The sequence below is a fragment of the Sturnus vulgaris genome, chromosome 23 (genome assembly GCF_052056855.1).
Source record: "Sturnus vulgaris isolate bStuVul1 chromosome 23, bStuVul1.hap1, whole genome shotgun sequence".
Lineage (NCBI taxonomy): Eukaryota > Metazoa > Chordata > Aves > Passeriformes > Sturnidae > Sturnus > Sturnus vulgaris.
The window spans coordinates 8885422-8900814 of NC_142265.1; the positions used below are offsets into that span (position 1 = coordinate 8885422).

The window sequence follows — 15393 nt, forward strand, 5'->3', positions numbered from 1 at the left end:
GAAAGAGAAATCTCTTGGTTTACAGCCCTAGACAATCCTATTTCCTGATGATGTCTGGATTCTATCATTTTTCTTTTTATTTTGCAAGATAATATATTCAGTGACTCATTATATATATAGTGATATATATATCACTGATTCATTTTGTTTTATCATTGGACCAATGATGTTGAACCGTAGTTTGTCAAGAAACAGGCAATGTGGATGACACAGTGAAATACTGAGTGTCCAGACTTTTCCTCCAGAGCAATTGCTGAACACCTTGCCTTATGCCAATGTGAATTTTCAAGAAGGATTAAAGCAACTGCATCCAAGGATCTTAATTTATGGCCTGTGGAAAGTTGGAAACTCCATATTCTCCAATTAGTTTATTTAAATATGAGTGTCCCAGCACTTGGATACCCTGTCACCATTTGTCATGTTTGTGTGCTGCAGATGCCTGGAAGTCGCTGACTGACAAGGTGCAAGAGGCCCGTTCAAACGCCCGCCTGAAGCAGCTGTCCTTTGCAGGTAACAGCCTGTGCTGAACATGGGAGAGCAAACTGATCTTTCTGTGAGGGTCTTAGAGTTTTAACAGTTCCAGTTAACCTGCTGCAGGCTTTCTGGTGGGTAATTTCTTCCTAATGGAAAGATTAGAAACTCTTACATAGAATGCAATAGCTAATACAGTGCTGCTGTCACAGCTGTGTGGTGCCCCACAGCTCTTTGTGACAAGCTGCTGTATCTTCCTGCTATCAGTCTGCACTGATACTTAGTGTTTGTTGTGCTCTATTTCTCATTCCAGGTGTGAACGGTTTGAGGATGTTGGGGATTATCCATGATACTGTTGTGTTCCTGATAGAGCAACTGTATGGGGCGAAGCACTGCCACAACTACAAGTTCAGATTTCACAAGCCAGAGGAGGCCAATGAGCCTCCTTTGAACCCACATGGCTCTGCTCGGGCTGAAGTCCACCTGAGGCAAGTGTGAGCCTTGTCAATATTGGGGTTAACAGCCCTTTGGCCCCATAACTAATACTGTGGCAGGGCAGGAGCAACGAATCTCTGCAGCACTAAAGCTTTCAGTAAAATGTTAACAACTGGGACGTGAAAATCAACCATTCAGCATCTTCAAATTCTGTGCATTTTCCTGTGCCACTTTGTGGCCCTTTGCTTGGTTTAACAAAGCTTTCCTGGATAAGGCTGTAACTGGAGATTCTGGAACCTGCTATGTCTGCCCTGATGCACAGGGCTTTAAGAAAGGGCAGAATAGGGAGGTGTGAGGCAGCAAACATGTCAGACTGTTGTGGCAACCGTGTTTATTTTCAGTCAGTAAAACAAACTCCTCTGGTCTCTTTAAATTGCAGGAAATCTGCATTTGATATGTTTAATTTCTTGGCATCTAAACATCGACAACCACCAGAATACAACCCGAATGATGAGGAAGAGGAAGAAGTGCAGCTGAAATCAGCCCGGTATGCAGCAGGGCTTAAAGGTTCAGAGGGGAAAATAGTGTTGGGGTGTTAAAATGAGCAGATTTGGCTTAGTTAAGGGTTGTGTGCTTTGAGGGGTATTTAAACACTGAAAGCTGCCAAGCACTGCCAGACATAGAGGTGACTTCTGCAATAACAAGAGAAGTGACAGCTGAAGGTGACCACCAGACCGATCTGCCTTGAAATGCTTCTTTTTCTTGCTTATGTAAAACAATCTGGTGAGAATTTGATGAGAAAAGGGAGGAAATTATCTTTTACATATATATATGAAAACACTGCATTAACTTTGATTGTGTTCTCTGTAGGCTGCAGTGTCACAGTATATAAATTACTCCATCTTGGAAAGTGCCCCGGATAATACATGGCACAGAATTTCAAATACAGGTCATCACTTAGCAGTGCCTCTTTGTTCTAGGAGGGCGACCAGTATGGATCTGCCAATGCCTATGCGCTTCCGGCACTTGAAGAAGACCTCCAAGGAGGCAGTTGGTGTCTACAGGTATGGTTTTGCTCTGGTGCCATTGCCCGTAGGATAGGGGAAGGTGGAAACTGGAAACCTTTGAAGCCAGACTACAAAATTGAGGGGAAAAGCAGGCTTGGGGCTTTTTCCCTCTTCCTTCTCCCTGCCCAAGTTATGTATTTAATAAGTAATCCTCAGCACAGACCAGTTGCTCCTTGCTGGCTTTACCTTGGCAGTAGCTCAGATGTGAGCAGAGTGACCTGGTGCTGTTCTTGTTAGTGTTCCCTTAGAGAAGGGTTAACAGTACCGCAGTGGTCCTTGCCACAAACAGCCTGTTTTCTGCAGCCCTTGCAATCTGATGTTCTTGAGCTTTGCTTGTCTTGTTTGCTTTCCTTATTGCATTGTAGGTCTCCTATCCATGGCCGGGGTCTGTTCTGCAAAAGGAACATCGATGCAGGTGAGATGGTGATCGAATATTCAGGCAATGTCATTCGCTCCATCCTCACTGACAAACGAGAGAAGTACTACGACAGTAAGGTGAGTTTTGGGCTTTTATAGATGTTCTTAGAGTTTGGGAGAGCTAGAAAGTGGCTGTGAAGGTAGGACAGGCCCATTAAAAAATTCTGTTGGGATCATCTCAGATTGTGTTTACTGGCTTCTTGGGTTATTTTCATTCTTGCTGGAGCTTTATATGCACTTGTCATTCCCTTCTGTGGTCTGGGCAGGGTCTCAAGATTAGTCTCTGTGAATGTGGGGATGAAATGATTCAGGCAGGAGGGAGTGTGTGAGGCCCAGTGGAAAGAGGCTGCAGCCACTCCCTCAGAGCTGGGCTGTCTGCTGGGGTGGCTGTGCTGCCCTGCCTGCGCTAATCCTCCTCTGTCCTCCCTGAGCAGGGCATCGGGTGCTACATGTTCCGCATTGATGACTCCGAGGTGGTGGACGCCACCATGCACGGGAACGCAGCCCGCTTCATCAACCACTCCTGCGAGCCCAACTGCTACTCCCGGGTCATCAACATCGATGGCCAGAAACACATTGTCATCTTTGCCATGCGCAAAATCTACCGAGGGGAAGAGCTCACCTATGACTATAAGTTCCCCATTGAAGACGCCAGCAACAAACTGCCCTGTAACTGTGGTGCCAAGAAGTGCAGGAAGTTTTTAAACTAGAACTTCCATCAGCTGCAAGTGAGCCCTGCAAGGCCTGGGGTGAACCAAAGCTTCGAGTGAGCCCCTCCCTGGCCACTCGGATGGGACAAAGAGTCCGGAAGCAGGAGTGAAGATGGACTGGGCTCAGGGACCTGAGACTGGCGGCTGTGTTTGTCCGAGTCCACATCTTCATGTCTCGCATGTGCACACTCACCCTTGTGAGAGACATGGGCGGCTGGAGAAGATCCTCAGCATGGTTATGTTTTTGCTATTCTCATTTCCCCCCGCCCCCATATTTGTTTCTCAGCGTGGGGCTAATGAGTGGGAGAGGAGAGGGGAGGTCACCCCAGGCCCAGGCACAGGGCAGCACTCATGGGTCGTGTCCCTCTCTGTCTCCTGGCCAGAGCTCTCCTTCCTAGGGCTGAGCCAGTGGTTGGGTAGCGCAGTATTTGAGCTTGCCTCCTGGGGAGAAGGGCTGTGTCTCACCAGCAGCCCCCTGGGACTGCACAGTCTGCAAAACACTATGTGTGAGTGGGAGTAGGTGTGCTGCCTGTGCAGGGCTCTGTGGCACGGGGGGGGCTGGCCTGGCTGCTCGTGAGGAGAGCAGAACAGAGCAGCCCACAACTTGACACAAGAAGAGTTTGGCTGACATCTTGCTCTGAAATCCCTGCTTGAGAGCAGGGGAACTCCTGGCATTCTTTGGCAAAGACAGCTTATGCCAACAGTTGGGACACTGTGGATCTTTGCCAGCAAAGGCTCCCGTTCACCAATACTCTCTCTTCACGGCCATGTGGGAGGGAAGTGGTCCTCTGGGTCCCATCTGCAGCAGCTGGCTTCCTCTGTCTTGTGAGCGGCTGGCACAGCTGGCCAGCGGTGTCTGAAGGAGCCGAGGTCTCTAGAGAGAGGAGGGGAGTGCGAGCCAGCCCCGGCCTTGGCCGCACACTATTGTAGAGCAGGAGCTAGGAAGGACTGGTGTGGAGGCATCCACTCTGCTGTGCCATGCCACAGTGTCCCAGGCCTGTGGGGGCAGGCAGGAGAGTGACCCTGCAGCCAGGTGCCTGTCACGGTCAGTCTGGCTGTAGTCATGTTGTGTTCCCCAGAAGACACAGCAAGGGCACCAAAACGGAGCCAAAGTTCTCTGCAAAGGCAAGGCCAAGCATCAGCCGGCCTCGTCCGCGCAGCATCCCGAACCACATAGGAAACGCGAGGCATTGGCACAGTGGGTGAGGAACCAGGCCAGGTCTGAGCAAGCTGAGAGACACCACTGTCCTGGTTGGAGCAGTGAGTCCTCCTCCCCATGGGGTCTGCCCTGTGCCTCAGAGCAAAACCAGAGAGAGAGACAAATGAGAGACCCAAGCCTGATAGTGACAACATTGGATTCTGCTCTGTTCTGTTTACAGTTTAGTATTTAAGGTTTTATAAATGTAAATATATTTTGTATATTTTTCTATGAGAAGCACTTCATAGGGGAAAGCACTTATGACGAGGCTTTTTACAGTGGTATTATCCTAATTTAAGAGAATCTCTTTTTAATGATTTTTTTATTTTCATAGGACGGTTCTAGGAAATACCTGGCTGGACACAGTCTGAGCCTTTCTCCAGTGGGGGGGTTGCTTTAGTTTTGTTTTCTACTCTTGTTCTGCCTTTTTGACTTCAGTAACTGTCTCCGGGAGGGTTGACTGGACCTTAAATTTTGTTTGCCCATAAGGACGGGTGCAGGAGGGAGAGCTGCCCAGCATGGTATGAGTTTGGCTCTGTGGGAGGGACAGTGTGTGACTCAGGCAGAAAGTTTCATTCTGCCTTGCCCACGCTGGTATCCTGCAGGGGTTTAAAAAGGAAAAGCAAGACAGGATGAGACCTGATCTATTTGCTGGGAGGCCAGTCTGAGACACACACCTCCTGCCACAGTGTCCTTCAAAGGCAGATGGGTTTTTCTGCGCAGAAGGGAAAGCAGAAAGCACCCTCGCTTTTCCAAGCTTTCCTGGTGGTTGGGTTGCAGTCGTTACAGGAGCCACTCTTCCCGGAGCTGATATATGGCTGCTCTGAACCGGCACTGGCAGTTGGTGGGGAAGGGACCCGGGAGTGCCTGCTGACTCCTCAGGTCTCTCATAGGGGCATCCCTCATCCACACCTCTCTGGTCTTGAGATTTCTTCCTCTGCCCTGAGGAAGAAAAGCAGCGTTCAGAGGTTCAGAACCTGCCGATTTCCTTTTGTTATTGCACTGTGTGAGGATAATTTGTTGGTAACTGTTGAAAGCAAAGTCACATTGACGCTGTGTTTGTTACTGAGATGATTTGATGCACTGACAGTTTGGGAACGCACATACTTTGAGGAGCCCAGAGAGTGCCCACCCAGGGGATCTGGGCCCCGCGGCCCCGGGCGCAGCTGCTCTTGGCCCTTTTCCTTCCGTTTCTGACACGGGGTGGGGGCATAGCCCTCGCCATGGCAAAGCCCCTGAATTTATCCCAGAGCTCAGCTACGCTTTCTCACTCCCCCGCTGCTGCCGCCTCCCGATTTCCTGGCTGCAGGAGGAGGTTCCACTGGGAAGCACTGCCCAGAGCCACCCCACATCGGGAGAAGTGGGAAGGAGGGTCGAGGGGAGCGCTGTCCCTCAGGAGTCCCCCAAGATCCAAGTGCCAGGCAACCTCCTCCTGCCGGGACCAGCCGAGCCAGCGGGCTGCCCGCTTTGCTGCTATTCCCGTTGCGGCTGCCTCGGCAGGAGCCGCTGTGGCCAGTGAAACTGTCTGTACCCCCAGGGAGCTGCACCCGCCGTGGCCAGCCCGGGCCCCTGGGGCAAGTGGCAGCAGGGCTGGGGCAACCAGGGCAGCTGAGCCCGCCCACCCTCAGCCCGGGCTGGCCAGGAGCGCCCAGCTCCCCGTGTATGAATGTATATTTTATAAGGACTGACACAGATCATGGTATCTGAAAATACTAAAAAAGGAACCTTAGGGCGTTTTTGGGGTTTTTTTTGTACAAACCGACATGTTTTTTTTAAAGGAGAAGCGGGTCATTGCAAAGGGCTGGGTATCTTTTCTTTCTGATTTTCTTTCATTTCAAAGCAATACCAAGTTCTTCAGCAGGACGGTCTGTGCAGAATCATGCCATTCACCCATACACTGGTCCACTCTCAACACTTGCAAATTTTTTTATAACTATAAATACAATATATATAGGAACTAATATAGTAATGCACCGTGTAATGAAGCCTAGTTCAGTATCAGTTCATGGCTTTTAATTCTCTTTAACACTATAGATAAGGATTGTGTTACAGTTGCTCATGGCTCTGGGAAAGCCTTGCTGCTCATTCCCCACCGGCAGCCAGGGCCGGAAGCTGGGAGCGGGTGGCTCGGCCTTTCCTGGCCCTTCTTGTTACAGTCAGTACTTGTACAACTTGGTTTCTTCCTTTCCTTCCTCTCGTTTTGGTTATGAATGTTGGGGTACCACCTACATATAGGGAAAAATGTGCTCTGTGCTTTCCTGGTATCTTTTTAACAAGGTACAGTAGCTTCGTCTATCAGCCGAGAACTATACTTGTGGTGTTTCTTTTCTTGAACTTACAGTCTCTTTAGTAACTACAGGTAGGTGAATAATTGTTTCAAAAAAAAAAAAAAAAAGGCAAAAAAAAAAAAACTCTGCAAAGGCAAGGTTATGTTCTAGAAATACATTTCTTGACAACTTATCATGTATAACAAAACTTATTTTTTCTTGTGTTCTTCCAATCTACTGGTTCTTTGTTTTTTTGGGTTTTTGGTTTTGGTTTTTTGTTTGGTTGTTTTGTTTTTTTTAAGAGGAAACGTGTCTAAAGTACATCAGTGTTAACTCCCTGCCACAGGGAAGAAGGAAATACTTTAATAGTTTAAAAAATGCTGAAAGCTCTGCAAAAGACTGAATGTAAAAATAAAAAGTGTACATAGTTGTAAAAAAAACAAAAAAAGGAGTTTTTAAACATGTTTATTTTCTATGCACTTTTTTTTATTTAAGTGATAGTTTAATTAATAAACATGTCAAGTTTATTGCTGCAGAGGGCTCTCTCTATTTCTTCTTGAGAACTGAGGAGCTGCTACTTCTCCAGGACACTCACAAGGCATAGGAGCCCCTGGCCAGCACCCAGGATTGCACAGAGTGTTCAGTGAGGAGCCCTCAGCTCCGGTGTGTGCGGGTCACCCCGGGCCACTGTTGGGGGCCACTGGCCAGGCGGTGGGGCCTCACACCCAGGCTGTGACAGGACGAGGCTCGGTGCAGTGGGGCCAGCAGTGTGAACATTAACCAGGCTGTGGCAGCCTGCTTGTGCCTGCAGCCTTGTCACAGGCCTCAGTGACACAGCAGCATGGCCACGGCAAACGACAGGGCTGTCCTGCAGACCATCTTTAACCCCAGCACCCCTTTTGGGGATATCCCAGGGTTGGATGAGGAGGAGGAGGATGTCCAGGATGAAGGTGAGTGATGCTGCGCCAGGTTCTCCCTGGAATTGCCAGCAGGGTCCCCATGGGGCAAGCAGGTGGGTAGGGAAGGAGGCTCTGCAGGCTGGGAGCAGTGCCTGCTGAGGCTGGACATCAGCACCCTGCCTTTTGTCTTTTCCCTTCCTGGACAGGGAGTGTAGGGTGGCAGTGGGACTGGGCCCTGTGGTTCGTCCTGGTGCCTCCACTCCCAAGTCAAGGTCTCCCATTTACACTGCAATAGTGGAAGCTTTTCCATTGGAGCTGCTGGATCAAGTCCGGGAGCTGGAGCTGCAGGGGGTTTCTGCGGCCGAGTCAGGAGACGTAAGCACGGCCCTGGAGCGGTTCAGTGAGGCCATTCGCCTGCTGCCCGAGCGTGCCTCGGGCTACAATAACCGGGCCCAGGCCCTCCGCCTGCGCGGGGACGTGGCAGGTGAGCAGCGCAGGTGCGGGTGGTCTCCTGGTACCCCCAGCCCCCCATCAATGCCTCCCCTCGTTGCCAGGTGCCCTGCAGGACCTGGACGCTGCCATACGCCTGAGCCGCGGCTGCGGCCGTGCCGCCTGCCAGAGCTTCGTGCAGCGCGGCCTCATCCACCGCCTGCAGGCGCGGGACGAGGACGCCCGGCGGGACTTCGAGCGCGCAGCGCGCTTGGGCAGCGCCTTCGCCCGACAGCAGCTCGTGCTTCTCAACCCCTACTCTGCGCTCTGCAACCAGATGCTCTGCGAGATGCTCGGTCGGCTGCGCAACCCCGATGGCGCTGGAAGCGACTGAGACGGGCAGGAGACGGGCCAGGCAGCGGGTGGGCTGGGGAGAGCCGTACTCCTGAGCTGGCCCAGGCAGACGTGTCCTGGCGGCCAAAAAAGGTCCAGCTCAGGTGCCAGAGCTCCTGCTCCTCCTCCTGGCTAACAGCCAGGGACTGGAAAGTACCAAAGCACCTTGCTGTGTTTGTCTCGTTCCGCTCCACCCCGAATAAACCTCCCTCTGTTCCCAGCACCTGGGCTATGCCTGTGACGTTGCAGGCATTGTGGTGTGATTCCCAAGCGTGCACAGCGCCGGTGAGATGGGTGGCCCGGTGGGTGCAAGCCTGGGCCCTCTTCCTTGAAGAGGGGAGAGTGGAGGCACGGTGACGCGCACACCCTGTCCCGGCTGGGCAGTCCTGGCCGCTCTCGCAAGCGGCGGGGCTGACCCCGCGGCTGCGCGCAGCAATCCCGCCCGGGGAAGGCGGCGACGGGCGCCCGGCGAGAGGGATGAACGCTCGCAGCTGTGCTGGGGCCCGCCCCTGTGCCGCATGCACTGCCCTGCGTGCCGGGGCCCAGGCGCAGAGCCGCACTGCAGACTGGGCTGGACACAGTAGCAGCAATGCTGCAGGTAAGGTGCAGCTGGGTCGTATCTTCCGACCCTGCTGTGTGCTGGAACACCGGGGCCCAGCGTGGTGGATGCCCCCATGTCCCTGCTCCAGCTGCCTCTCTCCTAGCGCTGAGCACGGCTGATATAAGATGGGGTGTCCTAGGGGCTGGCCGCGGGCTGCCCTTGCCCTCCTGCTGCTGCTGCTGCTCAGCCTCCTGGCGCTCTGCTTGGCAGGTGAGGCTGTGGTGGGGTCTGGTGCATGACTCCGGGAGCAGGACCCCTGCCGCAGCTCTGATGTGTCGCGGGCTCTCTGGCAGCACTGGAGGAACTGGACCCCACCACTGACGGGCAGCCGCGAGCAGCGTGCACCCTGCAGGAGGGGGAGAGTCGTATCTTCACCTGCTGGGTTCCCCGGCCAGTCCCCGGTGCCACACTGGCCTGGTACCTCAACGGTCAGAAACAGGAAGTCAACCTCTCGACTGCAGGCACTGACAGCATCCTCACCCTCAATGGCCAGCACTCCGACCACCAGCTCAACTGCTCCCTGACCAACCCGACCTCCAGTGAGACCTACAACACCTCCATCCTTCTCAATGTGCAGTGTAAGGTCCGCGGTGCCAGCCTGCTCCAGACCGGGATGTGGGAAGGGCATGTGGGACCCCTATCCAGCTCGGGCAGGACCATAACCCATACCCATGACAGCCACAGTAGGGCAGCATCTTGTCAGTCTTGTGCAAATGAGGTAGACAAGAGCTTGTCTACTCAGGCAAGACAAATCCTGCTCCTAGCTGTGTTGCCCTCATCCCTCCTGCCCAGCTCACTGCCTGTTTTTTACCCAGATAAGCCAGAGATCCTGCGGGAAGGCGCCCGCTACCAGCAGGTCGAGGACACTGGCCTTCTCCTGGTGCTTTTTGTGCTGGTGCAAGCCAATCCACCCACCAGCATCACCTGGGTGGACCAGGATGGGCATGTGATGGCCAACACCTCCAAGTTTCTCCTCCTGGGTACCACAAGCTACCCAGGGCTGGCCAACCACTCGCTCCACATCCATCTCAGCTGCACAGCTGGAAACCTCTCCGTCAGTGCAGCCAATAGTGTGGGCATCACCACTGCCTCCCTCCTGCCCACAGGTAACTATTGAGGGGTGGGCATGGTGCAATGGCCTCATGGAAGGATGCTCAGGGGTCTCCACTGCCGGTGCAGGTCTGCTGGATGCCCGTGTGGAGCTGCCTGTCCTGGGTGTTGCCATTGGAGCAGCCCTGGCCCTAGCCGCCCTGCTCAGCCTGGGGTCCTGTGCTGCCTGCCTGGCATGCCACTTGCCCAAGCTTGTGCAAGGTCCTGGGCAAGCAGGAGGGAACAGCCCACCCAGCCAATGCTCCCATTGCAGCAGCTCTGAGCCACCGCAGCCCCAGGGCACACGTCTGCCCCGCCAGACCCGGTCCCTGCCACCCAACCTGCGCCTGGGTGATCTTGCACAGGAAGATGGAGGTAAAACCCTGATGTGCCAGTGCAGTGAGACGTGGGGCCCCAGGTCCTGCCTGGGTGAGTGATAGATGTCCTGACTCTCATCCCTTTGCTTCCCTGCAGCTTCCCCCAAGGATGCAGGAGCTGGTGCTAAGGGAGAAGAGACTGCCCTGCTGGGACTGGAAAACTCCCTGGTCTTCAGCAAGCTTGGTAAGGAGAGCAGGTGGATAAGCAGCCCCAAAAGATGTGCTGTGGGACATGGAGCTCCTTGGCTGCTCCAACAGGCAATGAGTTCTTTGTCCTGCAGGTTTTGTCCAGCTCCCAAAGTCCGGGCGCATCTACAAAGTGCCGAGCATGAGCAGTGATGAGATCTGGCTGTGAGCTGCGGTGTGGTGCCAGTGAGACAGGGCTGCCCAGCACCAGGTATGTACCTGGAGCTGAGCAGCTGAGGGTGCCAGGAAAGCCATGATGGGAAGCAGGAGCTGACCAGCCTCAGCTCTGTGCTATGCTATGCAATGCAGGGCTTGGGAGCTATGCTGTCAGCCAAGACATGGTTTTATGTAGTCCATGAACCCTACCAATATTCTGTTATAATCAAAATGCATCAAAGCTGTTTACAGCCAGGCTCTAGCATTGCGATTCCTCCTGGAGTAAAGTCAAACAACAGTTTTGCTTTAGCAGGTTTTTGACTTGCTGCATGATCCTCTTTGCCCCTGTCCCTGCTGCTGTGGCCAATAGGTGAGAGGTCAGCAGAGCAGGGGCTGGGGAGAGCCATCCCAACAGCAATAAACTGAATTCAAGCATCTGTGTGGTGCTGCACAGGTTATTTGCGCTTGACAGGACCTAAGGGACTATTCTCAGCAGGAAAGGGGGTTCAATAATAAGGAGCAGAGGAGATTCAAGATCTCCAGGTCAGAGCTTGCAACACCCTAAGCAGATCTGTGTTGTGTCTGTGTGGAATTTATTCCTGTTTGCTCCAGCCCTTGTAGCATGTGCTCAAGGAGCCTCTGCTCTGCAGCACCTGTGGCACAGAGAGCCTGACACTGGGAAAGGCTGATTTAATGCTGAACTCCTTGGGAACAAGTCAAAAATGGAGCCATTAGGCAGCTTCTGCAACAAATATGGTGAATCAAGACCTACTCCCTAACACAGAACAGCCCAGCACTGTCTCTAAGACCAGAGAGGCTTCTGAATTGCTGTGTTACATCCCCCAACCTGCTCTGGGTACACCTCAGTGTCCAGTGGCAGACGGTGATCCAGGAGATGAAGCTTTAATGTGAAGCATCAAAGCTCAACACCTCTGCCTCTGCTGCTTGTGAGGGTGGGTTGGATGGTGGGCTCCTGCCCTTCTGCCCATCAGCCAGGGGCTTGAAATGCTGCAGGGAAAAGAACATGTTCATGCAAAGATTTGACTCCCACTGCTCAGAGCACACACATGCATCTGAACGTGCTGGCCACATGGGCTCTGCGTGACTTGTGTGCTCAGCAGGCAGCCCAAGGAGATGCACTGTGGCTGGTGTTGGCCTGTTAAACAATATGGCACCTCAGCCCAGAGTGCAGCCCAGCTCCCTGTGTCAGGCAGAGGAGCAGCTGAGAACACACCCTCTGGGGCCCACCAGCCCTTTGCACACTGCCATTGCCACCACAAAGCCAAATGTGAAGGGACCAGATGTGCAGTGCTGCTGGGTGGAGCTGCATACCTGCGAGTTCTTGAACTCCAAGAAGAGGGAGAAGAGGACATGCAGAGGGTGGATCCGGCTCTTGTACACGGGGATGTCCAGAATGGCTGCAGGTGAGATCAGAAGCGTGTGAGGGCACTTGGTCTGCACTGCCCCACACAGAGCATTGTCAGGAAGGGCTGAGCTCCCCACAGTGGGGCTCCACACACCAAAGACTGCAGAACCCTGTAGTACAAGAGCCCACTCCCACTGAAGCTGCAGGGAATGATCCCAACTGCTCGGGGCTGGGCCTGCAGCTAAAGCTCTCTCACTTTCAGTGAGTGCCAGGCCAGCACCACACTGTGCCAGCAGCAGAGCCTCCCCAGCTCACCGCAGATCATGTCGATGTATTCAGCAAGGTCACAGCTCATCTCTGCGCTCGGAAGACCCACCTGGAACAGACGGGGCTGTCAGATCTGCTCCCAGGCCGCAGGAGCCTGGCAGCACCCAGAGGCCACTGGGGCAGCACCTGGGAATTCCAGTGTTAGGCTGCTCCCCAACTTCTGTCAAGGGCAGAGTCATGAGGAAGAACAAGCCCAAGAGGACTGGACTGTGGGATGGAGCAGGCACCCAGCTTTCATGGCAGATGGTTTCTAAGAGCATGCACTGAGCTAACTACTGGTCACCCAGACAATATACCTTTCCCAGCAGCTCCTCGAATTCTGGTGACCATTCCTGCATCAGGGTCTCAATGTCAGGCATTGGCCTGCCGGGGAAGAGAAGAACATCAGCTTCAGGATCACACACAGCCTTCCACTGCCAACATCAGGGCTCACCTGGAGTAATGGACTGTGGCAGGAGGTTTGCAGCGATGCAGTTCACTAATACTTTCAATCCAGCTCTCAATGGCTTTGGGGTTATTTTCTGCATTCTCCAAACTCTTCACTTTTATCTGCTGCTAAAAACACAATATAAAGATGGAAGTGTTTCATAGTGTTTCGAGGCTTTTTGGGAAAACTGAATTCACTCCTGGTGAACCAGGCCTTCTCTCTTTCCCAGCTCCACTTTACCAACAGATTTCTGCAGGCAAAATGCTGACTAAAATTGGGTATGAACAACCAAAAGAAAATAAAGCATCCCTTGAAGTGAAAAGACCCAGAGTTTGTATCACAAAGACTTGACTGAAGCAAGGCTCAGATCCACTGAAGTTTAAAACTATGGATTAAAGCAAAAGGTCTGGTTTTGCTGCTTTTAAAGTCAAGTTTTCAGTTGTAACAGTAAAATGCCACGGTTTTACTACAGGATGTGTGCAGCAAGTGTGACCTCCTCCCTGACTCACTGTGATGTTGTGCTGCTTGGAGTTCTCTGTCAGCCAAAGGGAGAGCACGGTGGGATCTGACTGCTTGGTTGAGGGCTCATCCAGAATCAGCAGGCCAAGGTTGTCAGGCTTGCCATCAGGACGAGGAACCTGCAGGAAAAGAGAGCCCTGTTGTCTGTGGAGTCCAGGGCAGGTTTGTACGGAGCCTTCCTGTGGGCTCTCTCAGAGGAGAGATACATTCTAAGCATGGTGCTGCTTGAAAAATTGGTGTTGGAGAAGGAAAAACCCAGGCTTTGCCCCAAGTTAGCCAAGTGCTGTTTGAGAGGTGACCAAACCACCAGCATAGTTTTCCAGGTCTCTGCCTGTCATGTCTGATAGAGCAGGGACAGACCAGATCCCATGCTGCATGGTCTGGCTGCCCACATGCTCTGACCCTGCATTGTTTTGATTCGTGGGGCAGGACAGAAAGAGGAACCTGAAGAAACTGTACCTTTAGGAATGCATCGATGTCTCCAACAGCAGGAATAAAGTCTGGAATAAAAGGTTGCAGCTTGTGCTCAATCTCTATTGTTTTGGGAGTGTACCTGGAAATAAACAGCAACACAGCATGGGCCACTAGGAACTGTGATGCAGTAATTGACACAAAGGAGAGCCAGGAGCAAGCTAAAACCCTTCAACTCACCTCTTGATGTATTCAAAGAGATCTTTGATTTCAGAAGACACTTGCAGGTAGTCAAAATCTGATGGACTGAAATCACTAAAAAAGGAAGAGAGTAGAGGGAAAAGATTACCATGTGGCAAGTTCTGTACAACAGAAATCAGGTCCCAGTTAGGGCAAACAAATCTGGGAAGCTGAACCACCAGGTAGTACGTCCTCTCTGGAAAACACTTCTTGCAGAGAGAAAGCATTATTGGGCCCCGTTTTGCTTTCGACCTGCTGGTCAAGAAAAGCACCCGAGTGATGGATATCTGAGATCATTCAGTCCCACATAGGGCTGTCAAAAGGGGGGCTAAGAGCTCTGCACAAAGGCAGCAATAGGACAGCAATTAGGCAGTCAGCAATAGCTTTGAAGCTGAAAAAGACAGAAAAGATAGAATTATGAGGATTTGAGTGACATGTTCAAGATAGTCCTTCCCTTTTCTGGATTTCTCCTGCCAGCCCGGCCTGGCTTACACCTTGGATCATTCCAGCTGTGCCTCTGCTGGGCACAGCAAACAAGCCCGGGACTGGTTCACCACCTGGAGGAACCACCACCCTGGAGCATCAGGGATGAGGAGGCAGGAGCTGCCTGTCCCGATGCCCACGACTCTGCTCACCCTCGTGGGATCAGGGGAAACCTGTGGAGCCGACAGGGCGCCAAAGGCACCCATTAGACTCAGCCCTGCCCCTCTGGCCAGGAACACCGCTGACCCCTCCAACCCGTCCCCGTGCTCCTCCGAGTCCTCCTCCGAGTCGCTCTCCGAGGAATCTTCCTCCGAGTCCTCATCGTCCTCGTCGTCATCCTCGCTGAAGGTGGCTGGGCGGGGCAGGTGTGCCGTTGCCTCCTCCTGGACGAGAGAACCGGGTCTCACGGGATATCACCGAGTCCCACCGGGCCGTGCCCCGCCCGCTGCGCTCCTACCTTCCCTCCGCTGCCCCGATCGCCACTCCCGCGCTCGGCCGCTCCGACGGACACCCCGGGCCCACGGGAGTCCCGCAGGCGGCCCGCGCTCCCCGCCCGCAGCGAGCCGGCTCCGGGTTCAGCCTCAGGCAGCTCCAGGCTCTCGTCGTAAGGCTGGTTCTCCACCGGGCGGGGCTGCGCCGACAAGGCGAAGTCAGGGGCGGCGCGGCACCCACATCCACCGCCCCCCGTGTCCCGTGCCCAACCTCCGCCCGCGTCCCCGTGTCCCGTTCTGTCCCGCCGTATTCCCCGTGTCCCACCTCCGCCCGCCTCGCGTCCCGCCGCGCCGCCGCCGCCGCCGCTGTCGCCATGGCGACTCCGCCCCGCCGCGCTCGGCTCCGCCGGCCAGAGCGGCCCGGCCGCGCACGCCCCCTGGCGGCTGGGAGGTTCCCAGCCCCACCGCGCCCCGCCCCGCCCCGCCGTGACGGC

At 53.7% G+C, this 15393-nt stretch overlaps 4 protein-coding genes across 12 annotated transcripts in view; 3 read left to right on the forward strand and 1 right to left on the reverse strand.

Moving 5' to 3' along the window:
• KMT2A (lysine methyltransferase 2A) overlaps positions 1–7100 on the forward strand; it is a 41984-nt gene extending 34884 nt beyond the window's left edge. The window contains exons 31-36 of the mRNA XM_088177922.1: positions 436–510; positions 785–959; positions 1346–1453; positions 1887–1970; positions 2339–2468; positions 2825–7100. Of these exons, the coding sequence (XP_088034048.1) occupies positions 436–510; positions 785–959; positions 1346–1453; positions 1887–1970; positions 2339–2468; positions 2825–3100 (848 nt within the window). The 3' untranslated portion in view covers positions 3101–7100. The remainder of the gene's footprint in view (positions 1–435; positions 511–784; positions 960–1345; positions 1454–1886; positions 1971–2338; positions 2469–2824) is intronic.
• A 116-nt stretch (positions 7101–7216) lies between these two features.
• TTC36 (tetratricopeptide repeat domain 36) lies at positions 7217–8509 on the forward strand. Its single transcript, XM_014884711.2, has 3 exons — positions 7217–7515; positions 7760–7948; positions 8019–8509. The coding sequence occupies exons 1-3, from the start codon at positions 7407–7409 to the stop codon at positions 8285–8287; spliced, it is 567 nt and encodes a 188-aa protein (XP_014740197.2). The 5' UTR covers positions 7217–7406; the 3' UTR covers positions 8288–8509.
• A 29-nt stretch (positions 8510–8538) lies between these two features.
• TMEM25 (transmembrane protein 25) lies at positions 8539–11130 on the forward strand. 5 transcript variants are annotated; one of them, XM_088177926.1, is made up of 7 exons: positions 8539–8884; positions 8991–9097; positions 9181–9465; positions 9703–9993; positions 10067–10351; positions 10451–10537; positions 10635–11130. In XM_088177926.1, exons 2-7 carry the CDS (start codon positions 9013–9015, stop codon positions 10706–10708), a joined length of 1107 nt encoding a protein of 368 aa, XP_088034052.1. In that variant the 5' UTR covers positions 8539–8884; positions 8991–9012; the 3' UTR covers positions 10709–11130. The 5 variants fall into 5 exon arrangements, with proteins under 5 accessions (XP_088034052.1, XP_088034049.1, XP_088034051.1 ...); XM_088177925.1 differs by having other exon boundaries at positions 8641–8884; positions 8976–9097; XM_088177923.1 differs by having other exon boundaries at positions 9181–9993.
• A 238-nt stretch (positions 11131–11368) lies between these two features.
• IFT46 (intraflagellar transport 46) lies at positions 11369–15297 on the reverse strand. Of its 5 annotated transcripts, none has more exons than XM_088177930.1 (11): positions 15225–15297; positions 14926–15099; positions 14724–14851; positions 13986–14060; positions 13794–13887; positions 13325–13453; positions 12822–12943; positions 12685–12751; positions 12377–12437; positions 12028–12113; positions 11369–11703 (listed from the first exon to the last, which is right to left on the reverse strand). In XM_088177930.1, exons 1-11 carry the CDS (start codon positions 15273–15275, stop codon positions 11599–11601), a joined length of 1092 nt encoding a protein of 363 aa, XP_088034056.1. In that variant the 5' UTR covers positions 15276–15297; the 3' UTR covers positions 11369–11598. The 5 variants fall into 5 exon arrangements, with proteins under 5 accessions (XP_088034056.1, XP_088034054.1, XP_088034053.1 ...); XM_088177928.1 differs by having other exon boundaries at positions 12822–12940; positions 14715–14851; XM_088177927.1 differs by having other exon boundaries at positions 14715–14851.
• Between the last annotated feature and the right edge of the window lie 96 nt (positions 15298–15393).